General features: G+C 34.8%; 1 protein-coding gene across 3 annotated transcripts in view; it reads left to right on the plus strand.

The window, feature by feature from the left end:
* Positions 1-18,917, plus strand: part of LOC150110598 (protein slit-like) — a 225,022-nt gene that overhangs the window by 118,525 nt on the left and 87,580 nt on the right. For all 3 annotated transcript variants that reach the window (XM_090395071.1, XM_090395078.1, XM_090395085.1), the window contains exons 5-10: positions 1,594-1,665; positions 3,367-3,438; positions 9,901-9,972; positions 10,835-10,998; positions 11,811-11,952; positions 16,407-16,478. In XM_090395071.1, coding sequence (XP_090251197.1) covers positions 1,594-1,665; positions 3,367-3,438; positions 9,901-9,972; positions 10,835-10,998; positions 11,811-11,952; positions 16,407-16,478 — 594 coding nt within the window. The remainder of the gene's footprint in view (positions 1-1,593; positions 1,666-3,366; positions 3,439-9,900; positions 9,973-10,834; positions 10,999-11,810; positions 11,953-16,406; positions 16,479-18,917) is intronic.

Raw genomic sequence — 18,917 nt, forward strand, 5'->3', positions numbered from 1 at the left:
TGATGTAAATTTTTCATATAGTACTATCATATCCTGTACACCCCCTTGAGGGTACATGGTAGGAATTTGATGATGATGATATTTGGGCTATAGTTAAGTAATAGTTTTCTAATCTAGTATTTCACATTCTCTTTTTTCTGTGCAAAGATCACCCTGATCGTCAGTAAAAAGAAGAGAATGGGAGACTTTTTCTCCTATGGGTCCATCCATTCCACAACATTGCCTGTTTCAGTGCTTCAAGGCCACACCCAAATAGATCTTACGTAACGTTGGTGACATACTGCATCCTTTGAGTCCCTTGCTAGTATTGAATTCTTCTGAAAGTTTCTAACCAATATTTATAGCAGATCTAGATGGTACATCCTCTTCACCATCTCTTCTGTTCCTTCGTAGTCCTGCTCTCTTCGGTACCAGCTACATTTTATTCCTTGGGACAGTACTGTAAGCTTTCTCCAGATCTACAAAAACGAAATGCAGTTCTTTATTCTTAGCAGCCATTTTTGGGATATTTGTCGTAAAAAATGCATTATCTATTTACAACTTCCTGCTGTAAAATCCGACTATTCTTCCGACATTACCGAAGATATAGTGAATTTAATTCTCTTCCTGATGATCCTGCTAATCGAACACATGACACTTATTCCTCTATAATTCTTAGAATCTAAACACCTTGCTGCTGTTCTTATAGCTGGATGATATACTCAGCGTGCCCGTTAAAAAACGAGAAAAAAATTCTTTGCACATGACTGAAAAGACGCATGACGGATATACGGTATCAGGAAGAAATAAGCACCCTTTATTTTTAAAGCTAGCTGGAAGGGGAAACGTGATCGAAGGCAGCTGCTTTCCTTACGGAGAGATTAACGATCATATGTAATATTATAGAATACTGCATATAGCAACACTATGCAAATAGTGTTGCCATAAAGCTGCTCTATATGAAGAAATATTTAATTGGAAGACACTATAATTTTCTGAATACAGAATATCCGGAACATTTTACAATAAATTACATTACACACACATACACACACATAAAATATGCAAGTGTCTACTTTTTTGTTGTTTTTCATGTCCAATTATCTTTTAGGGAAAAGGTATATTGTGTGTAGTTTATTTGTGTTGAGTACTCAAAACACAATATTAGTAATTTTAAAATTAAAAACACTTATTCTCTCTCTCTCTCTCTTTTATTAGTAAAAGTAATTTTAAATTAAAAACACTTATTCTCTCTCTCTCTCTGTCTCTCTCTCTCTCTCTCTCCTGTTTAAAGATATTCATGTGTGTGTGTGTGTGTGTGTGTGTGTGTGTGTGTGTGTGTGTGTGTGTGTGTGTGTGTGTGTGTGTTTGCGTGTGTACGTGCAAATAATTTCAGTACTATAATTACAGTGTAAAAAAACCTTTGACCAGCAATTTCAAATGAAAATTAAGAGAGGCACTGACATGTAATGGGTCGTCTAGAATCTGTCAGCGCTAAAAAATGAACGATTTTTCTTGGGAAAATATACACCATCTAATAAAATACGAACATTTCATAAAATGTCAACTGCTCATGTCATTTCGAGGAAAGTAATTATTTTCTTTTATTTACAGGGACCTCAGTAACAACCGACTTACTGTGATTGGCAGGAAGACCCTACGTGGAGCACCCCTACTGAAAAATCTGTAAGTCCTTGATTATGTGTTTCGGGTTGCTAACAACTACCTGGGGGATTGTTGAGAACGTGAATTGGGAGGAGGAGGAGAGGAGGGGGTGAGTGTTGACTTAGCTCAAATCCTGACAACGCCGTACATCCGGCTGGCTACGAATTCCCGCGTGGTCAATTACCTCAGTTAATTGCTATAATTGATGCTATTGCATTTGGCTTCAGATAACGGAACCCATCCGAAGAGCAAGGTGAGGCGTTTCAGCCAATGTTTAATAGCACCGTATGATAAAACGTTGCCCAATATCCTGTGGGATCAGAACATTTCTATTCTCCCATCGTGATCTTAGAACTCTTAAAAGAAGTACTCATTGGCAACAAAATTTTCCTTAATTATAGAAATACAAGTTCCTTCGTTTCGTTTAATTACCGTTAAGCTTTATCAGTGGGTAGACATTGGTTTTATTTGTTTTAATATCCTGATTTAATTATGTAATCACGTGCACTTTGACAGGGTCATTATCTCGGTGTATCTTATTAATGACCATCACCTGTGTAATTATGGCTTGTAATGTCCAGGATCGTTAGGAAAACGGCGATTTGGTAAGAACGACAGCGGCTGGACCATTGGTAAGCCTGTAAACTGAAGTTTGTGATGACAAGGTACGTTACGGTACAGAATCAATAACTGTACTCAAAAATAAGGGATTGATACACTCGTAGAAGTTTCTAAAAATGCTTGATCTGATGCTAATTGGAAGTGAATGTTTAGTTTTTAATGATAGTAGAATTATTAGATTTCTACGTCATCGCTCTATGTTTATAGTCATTCAATGAATCTCTGAACTTTTTTCAATAGATGACATTCCTAGTCTGTATAACAAAAAACATTATTTTTAAACGTGGATTCTGTTCAGGACCACTGGAATAGCTGGGTTGGCTGTTTAGCCTTGTAAGGGTCATACTTAATATCGTGGGTGGTATTTGCATTAATTTGCAGTCAAACCGAACTACTCAGTCCGGAGTCCAGTCAGTTAGTTGACTATTATTTAAGCAATGTTGTAGATAGGAAGAGATTCCCAAGTGCACACTTTCAAGAGGAGGGATTCTTCCCTTAGGGGATCTTTATTCAGCACTGAATGAAGGATAAGAATCAGGTTGAATTTACAAAGTAAGCTGAGCTTCTCTTTCCCTTAGTCTGATCCAATTCTTTTTGCTACCTCCGCACACATAGACATTTATATGTGGCTAACGTGTGGAAAGGCAACCTACCATAAAGTGCAGTTTCATTTGCAACGTACCAGGATTCAATAATTGGTTTTTCTTTCGCAATCTAGGAAATGTAGAGAATCTATTGTTGAGAAGCAAAATGTAAGAAGATACATTGTTTGACATCGTACTGAAAATGAATCTAGTTAGTTCGTTGGTAAATTCGCTGACAGTCAAGTCGTTAAACTTAAGTAAATAAGCGACTGTAATCCTGGCAGAATTAGAGGCAAGCAACAGCATAAGAGCGTTGATAAATTACGATACTCCCTCCAATAACGATCTTAATATTCGTATCCTCCTATCTCATCACCCGAACGTCAAAGTGCATTTGATTCTAAAGGCGAATATTTATGATATCATGTTAAACCAAAAACTATTAGATTAGTTTTAATAAAGACGTGTTGGAATTGTCATTTATGCGTCATATTTCTTAATGGAAACTATCTTGCAGCCAAATGGATAATAACGAGATCACCTGTGTTGATGACGCTGCCATCCGGGGACTCAAAGACATGGAAATACTGTAAGTATCTGCTTCCCAATCTAGTTATTTCTTGACTTACGTATTTATTTGTTGCGAACTGATCATTCACTGGTTATTACACTAACTTGTTGGTCTCTGCAGTATACCGAGCGTAAAACCCCATAATGTCATGAGTAGTCAAGGCAGCAGTCTATCTCTTTGATCTAATAGATACTAATGTGATCGATCAATCTAAATGTAAATAATCTGCTACGACATCATTAGAAGAGATGCTTTGACCTATAGGCTGTTTCTATAAAGTTAAATTTGCTGTCACTTTCGATTGGGTGTGATGTTATATATTACTGGAAGGGCTGCTTAATTCCCAGCATGGTTCCTGAATTGGATGAGTTGAATGAGAAATAGTTAGCTACTGGCCTGAAGGCGTTGGCAGAAAGCACTTTCTGTTTACAAATGAAGTAAATCCCCTGACCCTTTCTGCATTTTCACGAAGAACACATCATCGCAACGCGAAAGGGTTATGTATTCGGTTGACGGGATTTAATGCTTATCATTGATTAGAGAATCAGTAGCTACAGTGAATGCGTCTCATCTTCAAATATACATTCATGGAAAACAGAGGAAACTTCAGTTAAATCCAATAATCCAATAGGAAATCTTAAAGGCAAGATTTCATGATGCAATTGACTGCACCACCCTAGTACTTTATTCAAGAATTATTTTCGTGTGCACATTCAGAGAGTTACAATCATTGATAACAAAGATAAAACTGCAGTTTTATATTACGCCAATGAACATCCATCAACTCTAACTTCCATCCGCGTAATGTGATAACGTGAATGATCATCAGTAGCACACTGACTGTCGTTCTTGGACTTTAGAAAACAGAAACATATGACGCGCTCTATGCATTGTGCATGTCAGACTGTAATAAATCAGAGCTGCTGCTAAGGATTTGCACCGATTTAAAAATTCATCTAGTTTTTTTTGTCCAAAAGATGATAGAAAACTTAAATCTGCCATACCAAAATAAAAAATAAAAAAATATTTAAGATGTTATTTTACTGATTGAATTCTCATGCTGAAGATCGGTGTCATGAACAGAAATTATTGTGTCAAAATGATTTCGCGTATCCAAATAGAGAGAACGAAGGAATATATCCAAAATTTCTTTTTCTACTAAGAAATGCTGTAAATCTATCGTACATTTACTACCGTGGGTGGGCTTATGGTCAGATAATTTGAAAACTAGTTCATTTCAAAGCCACCTCAGAATATAAGCAGGATTGGCGAGGAAAGTCCTCTCTCACTTGAAGACATTCACAAACATCGATTGAATTACACAGGATGTTATTCAAACCCACAGTATGGTTGAAGAGAAGACACGCCAGCCACTAAGCCAATCAAAGATGGCCTAATGCACCATTCATCGGGTATTATTCAGAATGAGGTATAAGCCGACGATCGTTATGGATAATACGTCCATCTAACCAAAACTCACAGCTGTAAGTTTAACTAAGTGTAACTAAGATGGCAACTGAAACAAGCACACAATACAAGACAATTGCAGAAAAATTGAATGAAGTGGTAAACACCTATTTCTCTTATTTGATGTGTGCAGAAGGACAAGAGTATGGCGATAACTACACGAACCATTGATCCATCATGGTTGTTTCTTGTCACGTGTCAGATCTTGATATCAGTAGAGTAAGGCATAAATGGCGCAGTCAACTTGAACATCTTTGCCAGCCAAATACATCCGTTTCAATTGGGAATACTGCCATCATATGCAAGGTAAATGGACATTCTTACTGTGGTAAAGTTCAGTGTCACAGGTGTGTGTGATGTCGACTGTGAATAGTTACAAGAACATGGCATAACTTTGCAGGTTCCGGTTTCGACTGAGTATCTTTGAGATGTATAAGGATCGGATGTTCCTGAAAGGAACTGTCAGTAGATCTGTAGGAATCGCAGGAATTAATTGTGTTCATGTTGTAGAGGATATCTGTGTTTTTTTTTCTTCTTCATCAATACATCAAGGTGCCAGTGTAGTGATGTACTGGGATGTTCTGAAGATTCTTGACTGTCCAACACGCAGTTAGGCAGATGTTTCCAATGAAGTGAATTCTCACTATATAGGCGTACGTAATCTTAGTTTTATTCACTTGTCATATAATCATTCATATATTCTCTATTTTAAATTTTCTTGTATGTTAGATAAATATTTTATTTATGCATTCGTAAATGTTGTAACAACACAGGATTGTGCCTGCCTCTCCTGCTCACAGATGTTCGCAAATACAAGCATTTTTAGACCAAATTTCGTTTTTGCATTTTGCATTATTGCATTATTATCTAGAAAGAAAGAGGGAGATTCTATTTGATTACTTTCCTTTCACAGATTTAGCTAAGCTGATCAAATATCATGCATCTCAAGTCATGCATCACAAAGTACAGTTTTACAATTATTTGTCGCAACTGAAACTTGAAACATAAAGCAGAGGAAAAAACTAAATAGTTTATTCGTAGCAGCTTTACTGTACTTTAATTTTTTTTTTCGCTTTAGTTTTTCATTTTTTCCCTTTCCTAATCTGTTCATTTAAACACAGTGGAACAGAAGCAGCATTTAATTAGGTTTACTTTCACTTCTACGATACTATATTTTGTTTTTATTTTTGAAATTGCGATAATATTTCTCTTTCAGTGTTATAATAATCGAACTCGTGTTCTTAAAAAAATTTTTTTTTCTTAAAAGTGCTTAAAGAATCAAATCAAAAAAAAAAAAGTGAAATACATGTGAATGTTATAACTGTAGTTTGATTATTACTGAAAATTATTTAAAAATTATTAAATAATGAAAATTATTTAATTGTATTTGCATTTTAGCATCGCATCACCAGTTAGAATTGCATAATTACTGACTGCTGAAAATGCGAAAAATTTATCAGGCTTACGGCTAAGTCTGGAATGCTACCAACTTCCTTCTTCACGGCACTTTTACGTGCATAGCAAAATAAGAAATTTATTATCTTTTCGCTATGGACCTAAGAATGTCATGGAGAAGGAAGTCAGTATTTAAAAGGTGGCGTCCAGTAAAAATAAATAAATAAATGAATAAACAGATAGATAGATTATGTTGTGGATCGATCTCTTTCAAGTTACCGAATAAGACAAAGGTTAGTAACTGAAACTCTTTTTGTACTGCAGTTAACATCATTTCGTTTCCCAGTTCGGGTTTGGCACTTTCCTGCTTTATTTTTTTCATTTTTCTTCCGCTGCTTTTATTCTACTATGCTTGCCACTTCTTTTATCTGTTGCCCAATGTTTTCTTGGGTGTTTGCGTAGAATTTTTCATAAACTTTAGAAAACTTTCAGATTTTAGAAGCGATGTGTTCCACGTGACAAAACTCATCCACAAGAACAAATTGATTTCACATTTATTCCCCGGAATAATTCAGTTATAGCATCTTCCTTGCCATCATTTCCTTTCCTTGATCACGTCTGGAATCCACTTGCGTAATAAATCGTATAACATTTAAATGGACCGACACGATTGTCTGCCATTATTTCACTTGTCTTTCTGATTTCGTTTGACACTCCGAAAAGAAAGTCCTCTTCTTTTTTATCCTTCTGATTTCACAACGCTACGCTGGTGTTCACGGAAATACGCGTTAGTTGCAGGTCATAGGCACCAGATAACATCTTTTTAGATGTGCGGGCTCTGAACTATCCGTGTGCCTCACAGTTGGGAGTCACTGCGACAATCAGAACTCTCCGATGCAACTTCGCGTTTATCCGCTCCACCTGCAGCGTTTCTTTATTTTTTTGGCACAACTTGTTTAGACAGTTCACGTCACTTCCACGGTCTGACCTCCGCCCACCAGTGGAGAGTCTACGCCAAGACGTAATCTACCAGTGGCAGTACAATTTGATACTCTCACTGTTTTCCAGAGAGAAAGAGAGAGAGAGAACATGAGTGTTCGCGAAAACTACTGATATCGCTGGTAATATCACGAACGTTTTTTTATTATTCCTTGAGAGAAGAAACGCTAAGGGGAAAAGTTTTTTTGTTGTTGTCTGTTTATTAGCTAATGCATAGTGGTTTTCCAACACCTAAATATGGACCATCTTTTGTTGGAACTAAAATATAGATATCTACATTATTCTAAATAAACCTTTGTGCGAAGACTTTTAGACAAACAGCAATTGACTTCTCTAATTATAATTCCACAGGCGCTCTTTGACTGCATTATCTCCTTTCTGTATTTCTATGGGAGCTGCTCCACTGAACTGGTCACTACAGTCGTACATTTTCCTCATATTATGGCGATCGGATGCAGGCAGGGTTTAATGATGGCCTCCCGTAGTGCTGTTAAGGGAGGGGTTTCTTATGCATAATGAAATCTTTATAAATCGTTTTGATTTATTTATTCTTATTTCGGACTTGAATGTTTTTTTCAATAAATTACTTTGGCGCTTATATTTTTTTGTAATATTAAGCATGAATTGTAATTTAAAATGAGCTCTTCAAATTTTATTTATTTTGTTGTTGTCGTGTGGAGTTCTCCCCAGTTTTCCTCATCCGTCCCTTAGAGTTAGTTGAGGCTATGCCCTCCGTATGTTCACGGGGTTTGCCTGTTCTGAGGGACGAAAAACCTGAGTTTCCCGGAGGGGGAAAACCCTACCCCCGTATGAGAGCGGCTAACTCACCTTTAGTTGAAAGAGACCAGATAAATGTTCCTCGCGTCACTGACGGGAATCGAACCCAGGTCTTTCCGACCCGAGAGCTTCGTCGATACCAACTGAGCTACGGAGGCTCTTATTTATTTTCTAAATACTGAAAATTAAAAAAAAAAATCAGCATTTCCTTATCCCCATTTTTGCTATTATAAAATTGGGAAAGGGAGGAAAGCAAATAAAGATTAAAATATATCTCTTCTGTTTTAAATTTAGAAGACGTATTTATGTGGTCAATACATTTCCCGTTCCCTCATTACGATTATAGGAAACGGGAAATTATGTTTTAAGGAATAAAGTGAAATGACCAGCAGACTGTACACACGTCATTGGAGAATCTCAAGTTGAAATCCCTCTATTTGCATAGTATATGATTACAAAATAAATTTTTATAAAGGTAGATAAGCTTGTTTGTGTGTATTCTAAGGAATGAAGTCACTTGTTTTGCTCTGTTATTGGTTAGTCATAAGTTTCGTTATGCTTTTTAATATTAATGATCTTTATTGCAATTAGTAAACAATCAAGAAATTCAATACACTTTGTTGCGGATGATGTCCATTCTTCTTAATATTTCATTCTTCACTTACTGATCCTGATATCTGTCGCACTTTCAGAAAGGGGCATTCCTGTCCCGATGATGTCAACATAATTTTATAAGACAGTTCAGCAAATAAGGCTTAGTTCGATTATAAAGTACTTGCAACGTGGGATAAGTTAGCAAGATTAATAACCATGAACCTACCACTGCTGTTTGTGGGAAACGTTTAGCATGGGTAGCGGATAGATTATTAGCTAAAGGGCGAAATAGTGCAGTCAGCAGGAACAACTTTTGGAGTTTATAGTGAATAAAGGATCAAAAAGGTAATAACTTTAGAAAATTAGACCTGTTTGTTTGCGTTATAAAGCATAGAATTAACTGTTAAATACTAGATTTAATTTAAATAATTAAATACTACGTTTATGTAGTATTCAAGAAGTATTTATATCTATATTTTTGAAGTGATGCTCGCTGTACGCAGTACGTCATCTAATTATATCGTTTACTGACTGAAATGAGGTGGAGAGTAAGATTCGGTTTAATAAGGTCCAGTAAAAAAAAAAAAAAAATAGTACTTTAAAGTAATTAAATGCATCAGTAAGCCTAATTATTCCAAGAAAACAATAACACTACTTCGTGCGCAGAAAAATGTTTTCAGTAATGATATTTCGACCTACATATGTACACTTTTGGAAAGTATTATGTTATGCGATATTCACCAGTGGCTTTCGGCTGATGAACACACCCACACCCACACGCACACACGCGCATGCGCGTAGGGAGATAGATATGCACCGAGATAAATTCCAGGAAAACTGATACTCTGTGATCTACTTTCATAACTAATACTATTCTCAGAGCGAAACTGCACCAAAAGATCGTGACTTGACAGTTTTTAGTTTTCTCGCACTCTGAATGGCAAACTTAATTCAATGAAGCTGTGTGTAGGGTGAGTGTGGGAAAGTTATTAAAATAAATAGAATTCTGCATATTTCAGCGAAATTTTGAGAAAAAATTCTAGGAGCTATATAAGAATTTTTTTACTTCGCTCTTAGAATAATATATGAGATATAAATTTTGAATTTCATCAAAATTTCACTTTAATTTTCCAGATTAATATGAATTATTTAATGACAAGTTTAAGGTAGAGTTAGCAATAAAAGAAGTAAAAAAAAATCAAACATTCAGTGCCATTATTTTTTGTTTGTTTGTTTTTTTCCCAACAGGACTTTAAATAAAAACAACATCACAACGCTCGGAAAGGATCTGTTTGAGAACATGAAGAAGCTACGTGTCTTGTAAGTGTTAATTCATTATATTAATTCAATTTTTTGCTTTAAATATAATGCACAGAGAGAGAGAGAGAGAGAGAGAGAGAGAGAGAGAGAGTAACAAGAGGTTGCATGCAGGATACTGCAGCGCTGTGCTGTTCTACTTTAGTTATTGACCAGATTGGAGTATCCGTTTAAAAATCCTTCAAATTCATTATTTTTGAACTGTGTTGAATTCTATGATAAAATACAATTAAAATAAATAAGATTAAAATGACGTTAACTTTTAGTTTTATCACACTTGAATAATGCCATAGTTATGTGTATCTTTGAATCAAAGCATGCTGCTGAAAAGTTCTGAAAATAAATAAAAAAAAAGAAAAGAAAAAATAGATTAATATATATTTTCTTTTTAAAATCAAATTCATAAATGTCATACGTAGGCATTGTGAAGAATTGTCTCGTCACATCTTTCGTTAAGGAACAGATATTTCACTGAAGCAGAAACGGAACTCCATTGCATTTTTTCATTCGGACTCAATCACTTTTGCGTATAGTCCACTTATCTTAAAGACTTTTCAATTTAAAAAAAAATATATATATATATATATATATATATATATACAATTCAAGCCTTTTTAACCAAAAGGCGTTGTCATTTTTAACCCCTCTACGGGAAGGCAGCAATTTATATATAATCTTTCATATAATTTAATCCAAAAAAATCTAATATCCGAAGTATGTTTGCAATTTTGGTATGCTACTCACAACCCTTATAGCTGAGGTTAACTCTACTAACTATTCTGTTTATAATCAAGTCAGTTACTTAAAGTTTTTATTGTTTCGAGAAAAATCGTTAATATTATTATTATTAATATTTTGTTGACAGACGAATATCGGACAATCCGTTCACCTGCGACTGTCATCTATCGTGGTTGGCAGGATGGCTCCGAAGAAATCCTCGTCTTGGATTGTTCTCTAAGTGCACGTTGCCATTCTATTTGAGGAACAAAGCCATCGCCGAGCTGCATGACTTCGACTTTCGTTGCAATGGTAAGTAACCTTTTACCAAAGGTATAATTGATCTCAGTAAACTTTCTCCCTTTTTTTTTTTTTGTAGGAGGAAGAGCTCAGTTTACGAGACTAATTCGACATTACATTAATGTCTACTCATTTTTTATTTAAAAATTCTGATTTAGTACTTTTTGGATCGGCAACCATCTAAAGGATGTCTTAACATTAACCATTTTCCTAATGTTAACTGAGGGAGGGGGGAAGAGGGAGGGAAGATATAAAATCTTGATGTGAATGAACGAAGGACCACATATACTGCAGGAAGCTTAACTTTCATTTTAAGCAAAGATTTCTCTCACCCGTTCTTCACCCACGTCTTCTAATATCCATCCCTCGAAACTTCCGTGTTTGCCACCATATTTCAGCAAACGGATGGCTGCATGTGTCAACTTGTTATGTACTAATGACGCTGGGCTGTCGTTACGGTGAGCATTTGCCGTAGCCCGTTGACAGACGGGCCAGCACGACTTCGTGGTTAAAAAACTTCGCTATTAATCCGACCACTGACAAGAGCGTGACAGCCGGAAGAAGCTGCTTCTTTGGCGCTAACAGGGATGAGGGTAGTGTAATCCAAGGATGATGATCTGTGTGTTCCGTTTTTTTCCGGTCACACTGGAAAGAGAACCAGAATCTCAGACTTTTCTCAGAAGTTGATGACATGTCTGGGGAAGCCTTTTTTTTATTCGTGCTGGGAAATAATTCTTGAGAGGATGATTACGAGATTTGCCTATTTTCTTGCTTTCTTATATTGCACGCTTAAGTTTTTTCTTTTTTTTTTTTTACTTTTGTAGGTGTGGAGGAGACTCTTCAGACAGGATGCACAACTGAACCTATGTGTCCTCATCCGTGTTCGTGCTACGATGGCGTTGTGGACTGTCGGGACAAGGGACTCAGCCGAATACCCGATCACATCCCAGAAACTGCAGCTGAACTGTTAGTTTGTATAATTAGGCTTTTTTTATATACTGCAAATGCCTCTTCGTACGTCTATAGAATTAGTTTATATAATATAGTTTATTCAGGCTGATTTTGTATAGAACTTCACCAGTTCTATACATGAAAGTCCTATTACAGTCCAGACATTCTACATTTAGTGCCTTAATCTATATTCTATGGTTCATATTGCGTTATTATTATTATGCAGTTAGCAAATATATCATATTATAACGTAAATGTATGCTACAATTAACTCTTTATAGCTGTCTTAATATAAAGAGTTTTTATTTATACTGTATATATCGTCTAGCTATTTGTAGTATATTAAAATGCATGTAAATGTATCAGAGTTACATATAAGATGAAGAAGTAAATCAAATCACAACGCCACCTGGGGGGAGTTACTTTGAGATTCAAAACTGGGATGATAGGTCGGTGATATCCTCTTCAAAATAAGGTATATTTTTTATCCATACTGAATCCTAACCCTACTAGAACGTTTGAGCTTCTCAGCAAGTAAGGAAAAAATCCTTACCAATAAAACCTTAATATATTTGCATGAGGTTTTCGTTCAAAGCAATCACTGATTCTTTCCAGCCGTTAATTTGATTAGTTTTACCGATATTCGTTAGATGGCAGCACCACTGTGCCAGTAGCGAATACCTAAATGATAATGATATTTCCCATTACATACTGACATGGGTCAATGCTTCTGATATCACATAATTCTAGCTTATTGCATGCTACTATCAGTTTGGGCACAATGCGTAGTTGCACATTATCGTGCAGTTAGCTATATGTACACGATGGAAACTGAATGGGTTCTGCATGCTTTGTGTAATGAAAACCTTTTAATGACGAAATGGGCAGGTAGATCGAGTTATCACCAAAGAAATGTTATTGCTCACCTTACATTGTATTTCTTTCTAATTTTTTATATTATTTTATTCACGAATAAAGGTTAAGAAATTGCCTACTTTATTGTTACAATTATACTCCAATAGGCACTTCAATAGATTTTCATTGAAGTGCCTTAATGACCGGTTTTGATATCTCGTTCTACTGATGCGATCAATGCAATTTTATTTACATTGTGTTTCCTTCATTTCTATCCGAAATTATTTTTGGTAATTTGGTATTTAATGATTGTATTCATGTTTTCTTAAAAATCAATTGACAAGTTGTAGCTGTAGACTGTCGAGTTCTTGGATAACTATATCTATGCAAGAGTAGCTGTTTTCTGAACTTGACTCACTTTGATAAATGTGAGCAAATCACAAGATAAAATCTTATCTTGTGATTTGTTTATTATAGATATTTTCAGGTATTTTTTTCGATCATCCACATCTTTCACAGTTCTGTCTAGAATTTCAAATAACCTCTGAAATGATAAAAAATAATATACATATATATATATATATATAATGTTAAATCCTAATTTACTCTAGTTTTATCCTCTGTTTTTGACTAACAATAATCTTCCAATTCTGTAACGGATCTGTCTATACTCTTTCTACTATTTCTCAAGTGACTGACAGCTGTGTGGCATCCAATCTATTTCCGATCGCTTTTTTTTTGTGTGTGAGTCGTTTGCTGTCTAATATGATGTAGTAGATATATTGGTCACTTAGCAGGCAATATATATCTCTGCTTCGAGGTGAATTTTTTGAATGGAGGAAACTTTTCTCTGATATTCTTAAACTATGATTTTAGAATTTTGTTTATTTTATTGTAATAATTATTATATTTACGGCTATTTTGCCTGCTTCTGTTTAGGAGTGCCCCTGTTTAAATGTCATTGGCTTTTTACTTACGGATTCTTAGGGCATTGTAGATGTATATTTACCAATAAATATATGTAGCATAAAGGAAGAGAAATTTAACGTACCTTTTTCTGGGTGTTGTGGGTTTTCTTCTTTCTGCGATACCCAAACTACTGCAGTTAGGGTGTTTTGGAAGGATGTGTGTGTGTGTGGGGGGGGGGGGGTAGGCAATGTGGGAGAATTAAAATAGAAAATTAAAAAAAAAGTTTTTTTTGTATAATATATATATATATATATATATATATATATATATATATATATATATATATATATATATATATATATTACCGTATAATATATATATATATACATATATATTATATTATTAGGGATGGGCAGAGCGTTTTTCTATATAGGGTGGGAAAGTGTGAAGGGGTTGAAAACAGCAATTTTCAGAGGGTGGGGAGATTTCTCTTCCTTTATGCTACATATATTTATCGGTAAATATACATCTACAATGCCCTAAGAATCCGTGAGTAAAAAGCCAATGACATTTAAACAGGGGCACTCCTAAACAGAAGCAGGCAAAATAGCCGTAAATATAATAGTTTGTTAAGAGGAATAACATGGGAGTTTTCCCAGAAATAATATCCATAATTTGTGTAATAATTTAATCAACGAGTTCTACTTACTTTAACATTGTGAGGGATAAAGTTTCATTCGTAAGTAATGAACTTATAGATACAAAATAAAATCCAAAAGAGAGAAAGAGCAATTATATATCACATAAGAGCAATGAACGCGAAACAATATTCAGCTTAAATTACATGAAAGTGCTGTTTTAACTTTCAGGGAGAGATTATTCCCCAACTTTGTGATGTGTTTCTGTCACTTTTCGGGAACCAACTCGCCACATCAACTGAAAATCATTTTATTGCAATCGCGCTCCATGAAGCTATCAAATCTTTAAACTCCAAAAGCACGCTCTGTCAATTTCGTTTTATTTCACGTGTCCTGCATTTATTTGTGTCATACTATCACTAGTTAAATACAGGTTACCCTCGTATAACGCGGTACTTATACAACGTGGTTTCGATAAAACACGTTCTAAAATTATAGTAACCTTTTATCTTTTCATATTTTTCAACGCGCGACTTAAAAATCAAATTTTATCTTCGTTAAATTTGCGTCTGTCCTATCGCGCAGGTAGTTATAAGTTTAGCACGCATTACGTCAATTGGTTACCGTATAAAATGTTTATTGTTGAAAATTGTCTTCGTTTTCTGTCAGGAAAGCGCATTAATTAAAAATCAAAAGCTGAGCACTTTATTTTCTGGTGAGTTACATAAAATATGTAATGCTTTTTTTTATGTAAAAAATTTATTTTTATAGTAATGGCCATTTAAATGGCTTTTGCTATATGGTTGAAAACGGAATTAGTGACTTAATTGATTAGGAAATAGATTTAAATGAGGAGGAACTGATACAATTAATAGATGACGTCGAACCAAATGGCGGGGAAAGTTCTGCCGTAGATTCTGATTGTGATGAATCCGTTAAAGACTTCAGTTCGAAGAAATTAGCAGAAGGATTGGACTTGGTGAGAAAGTTAGGAAGTTATTTTACGAATAATGATCCCTCAATGGAGCGCTCCGGAAAATTCACGAGACAATTGGATATTTGTTTAGCTCCATATTATGAACTTAACAAAAAATTGCAGCATACTAGTAAGTCAGGTCTTATTACTTACTTCTTGATAACTAAACCAGCCGAAGTATGCAATGAGAATTATACAAATAATGTCCAAGAGATTTCAAGTGATGACGACGTCCGGCCACTCGTAAATAAAGAACATCTACGAAATGTTAGTTTTTGAAGACACTGATGACGATTAAAAATATGCACTTCATTTTATTTTGCCTAAAACATTTATGCATTATGTGCAATGAAGTTTGCGCACAATTTGTATTTTTTTATAATTTTATACTATGCATTTGCTTCATAGTTTATGTTTTCTTAACTTACATAAATTACGTGAATTAAATAAAAATATTTTTTTGTTGGATATGTCATTGTTTATATAATCTTAAAAAAAAAAAAAAACGATTTCGGAACCTAACCCTACTTTTTCTATGTGATCTGAGTCTCGCATAACGCGATTTATATAACGTGGCATTTCTGTGGAACCTAACATCCGCGTTATACGGGGGTTACCTGTACATGACTGCTCTTACTTCACTTTTGACGTCACTAATTCACTTAAAAAAAGTTTATATTCAAGTTAAGCCCCTCTTATAGTTCTTTATGTTTTCTAATTTATTAATATGAATATTTCTAATTTATTAATAAGAATATTAATATTAATGTTCTTAATAAGATATGAGAATTAATATCAACATATAAAGTTGTACATGAAAATAGGTTGGAAGTAACAAAGAGAAAATAATATAGTCTATTGGGAAAAAATATATAAAAATGGCACGTATGCTATTTTCATTATCAGCTCTTATACGATTACACCGCATCTGAATAAATCAACTAAAATGTGGTTATTGTGACTGTGAAATATAAGTCGAGATCATGTTACTAACTTAATTTTAAGCTTTTAGACTATTCAGTTTCACTCCTAATCTTCCTAACAAGTTGCCCTCTTGCTTAATGATGATTATTTTCTCTCTCTCCCTTTAGAAGACTGGAGCAGAACCAGATCCGAGAAGTTCCTAGTAAAGCATTTGCCTCATTCAAACGTCTGCGGAGGATGTAAGTTGAGTGCCCGTCTCTTTAGCGTTCTATTGATAGATGAGATATCGATCTACACACTAAGCCATGGTTGCCAAATGTGGGTGGTCGGGGACGAGCGTTGTGCGGGAGAGAAAGCGCCATGTGGTGGATTAGCTCTCGCCCAATGGCAAATGTCACGTGATTCATCTGTCAGAAGTTCCGACGTTTGCCCCCCCTAGACATAAACGGACTTTGACAATTGTTAAATGGTGTGTTAAAGGATCTCTACCTGTGTTCTGGTGGTCGGGGGGGAAATGTAAGTTGCCCCTATCCATTTCCCAACAGGGTCTCTCAGGATGGATGACTACGTTTCAAAATGAATTTCTTAGAGACGTAAATTCCTACTGTCCGCACTTCCATCGAGTCACCCATCGCTTTGTGGTATGTTTAACTATGATGGATGCGAGCTGACATGTAATAATACACTCCCTATAAGATCACTTAAGAATATTCTTTGCTGTAATAAGAAAGAATTTGGATAACACTCGAGTAGTTTATAATAACAAAATATTCATCATAAATAGATTATTTGCTATTCAACATTAAAAAAGGGCATTTTTACTATAACCACGATATATGCAATCATTACTATTAACGAGAACCTCGGAGCGTTAGGAAATATCTAGTTTCTAATATAATTTTTCCATGAAACGACGTCTGTAGAGGAGAAAGCGATTTACTCTCGACTCAGGTCTTTTCTATCATTATTTTACCAATTAAGTGTGGCATTTATTTTTAATCACTTTCGCAATATGGATTTCATAACAGTCGCTGCGTATACTTATAAACCATGCTTTATCTAACGTCCAAGATTGTCTTCACTAAAATATCTACAGCCACTTCATTTAGACATAAATATGCAAATTTTAAGAAGTTATACGAAACCGTACCTCAAACTGTTTATCCTAACAGGACTGAGATCTTGCTATTTGCTACAGTAATCAGTTACATCGTATGCAACAATTTAGTACTAGATTCCATTTTTGGGACCCCTTAAGCACTATTTTTTCCTACGACTTTGTTTGGTTTACGAATATAATAATATACAATGTTTAGCCATATTTTAATAAAGTATATTATTTAATGTTTATTATATATGTATAATAATTTAATTTAAAAAATTATAATATTAATTTTTTTTATATTTTTATTATTGTCTCACTCACGAAAGATTTTTAAATGTATACCACATTAGCATTATGAAATTTAACAATCCTGGATTATTAAATAATCCAGGATTGTTTGTTTCAGGCCTTCAATAAGTAAAGCTGAAATCTCATAGAGGGTGGTGACAATCATCTACCGCTTTTTTTTTATTTGATTTGTGGTGGATATTAGAAAATATCTATGTAATAGCTGAGTTCGAACCCACAGCTTCTAAGACACAAAGACGTTAATTATAACGGATTATCGCAACAATCCATCTAATATTGAAAAAATATATTTAATTTTATAATATATATTTATATTGCCGGCCTGGTTGGCCGAGTGGATAACGTATCCGCTCTCCAGCCAAAGGGCTCGAATCCCGCCGTGGGCATGGATGTTTGTGATTGTCTGTGGAAATACCAGTGGTGGTAGGCGGTAGATGGCGTTGGTGTAGTTTTGGTCAGTTGTGATTGAATGGTGGAGACGGAGTTGTAAACCTGGTACTCTCCCTTGATGAGTCCTTGGACTCCCTGGAGGTGTCAAATAATAATAATAAAATAATATATTTAATTTTAATTTATAAAAAATTATAATATTGAAAGAAAAAAAAACATTTATCTGCTACATTCCTCTGATCACCTTAAGGTTTAGCACAAGGGTTATAGCAGCTGAAGATATTTTAAAAATGGATCAGAAATTCGTTCATTCACCATACCTTATAACTTATTGAAAAAATGAAATATGACTGACAATAGCGAACTAAAATAAGATCTGGAATATAGATCCGAAATACAAAATTTCATCAACATCCATCCACTCGGGGTGGTTGTTATACGCTAGTAAAAGGGCGATACAAAGCAAGTGACCTTAGTAGATGCTAACCCCTATATTTGTGAAATATCTAAAAATTAGAATTTTTAAACTCAAAGAATAGCAGCATAAACCTTAAGTAGATGCTACGTGAATGGTCGCAAACGACACAGGAATACGACGAGTTAACATACGTTGAATAATCAGATGTCTGCCTCACTGCATCCTGTACGATGAGCCACAAATGTGTTTACGTTCGTGCATCACGATCAGTTTGCATGTCTTTAGTAGCTCAGCCACAAATCTTTACTTAAAATATTATGCTTTAAAGTGAAATTCAAATTCTCCTTAGAATTGCAAACATTTTAGTTGAATGATAACCGCAGACAGATCGTTACATTCTTTTGAATGTTTCAGTTTTGGTTCAAAACTTTAATATTTATTTTAATTTTGAAAATT

Source organism: Typopeltis vanoorti, chromosome 1 (assembly GCF_054136105.1).
Source record: "Typopeltis vanoorti isolate ZY-2024b chromosome 1, IOZ_Tvanoo_1.0, whole genome shotgun sequence".
NCBI classification, from domain to species: Eukaryota; Metazoa; Arthropoda; class Arachnida; order Uropygi; family Thelyphonidae; genus Typopeltis; species Typopeltis vanoorti.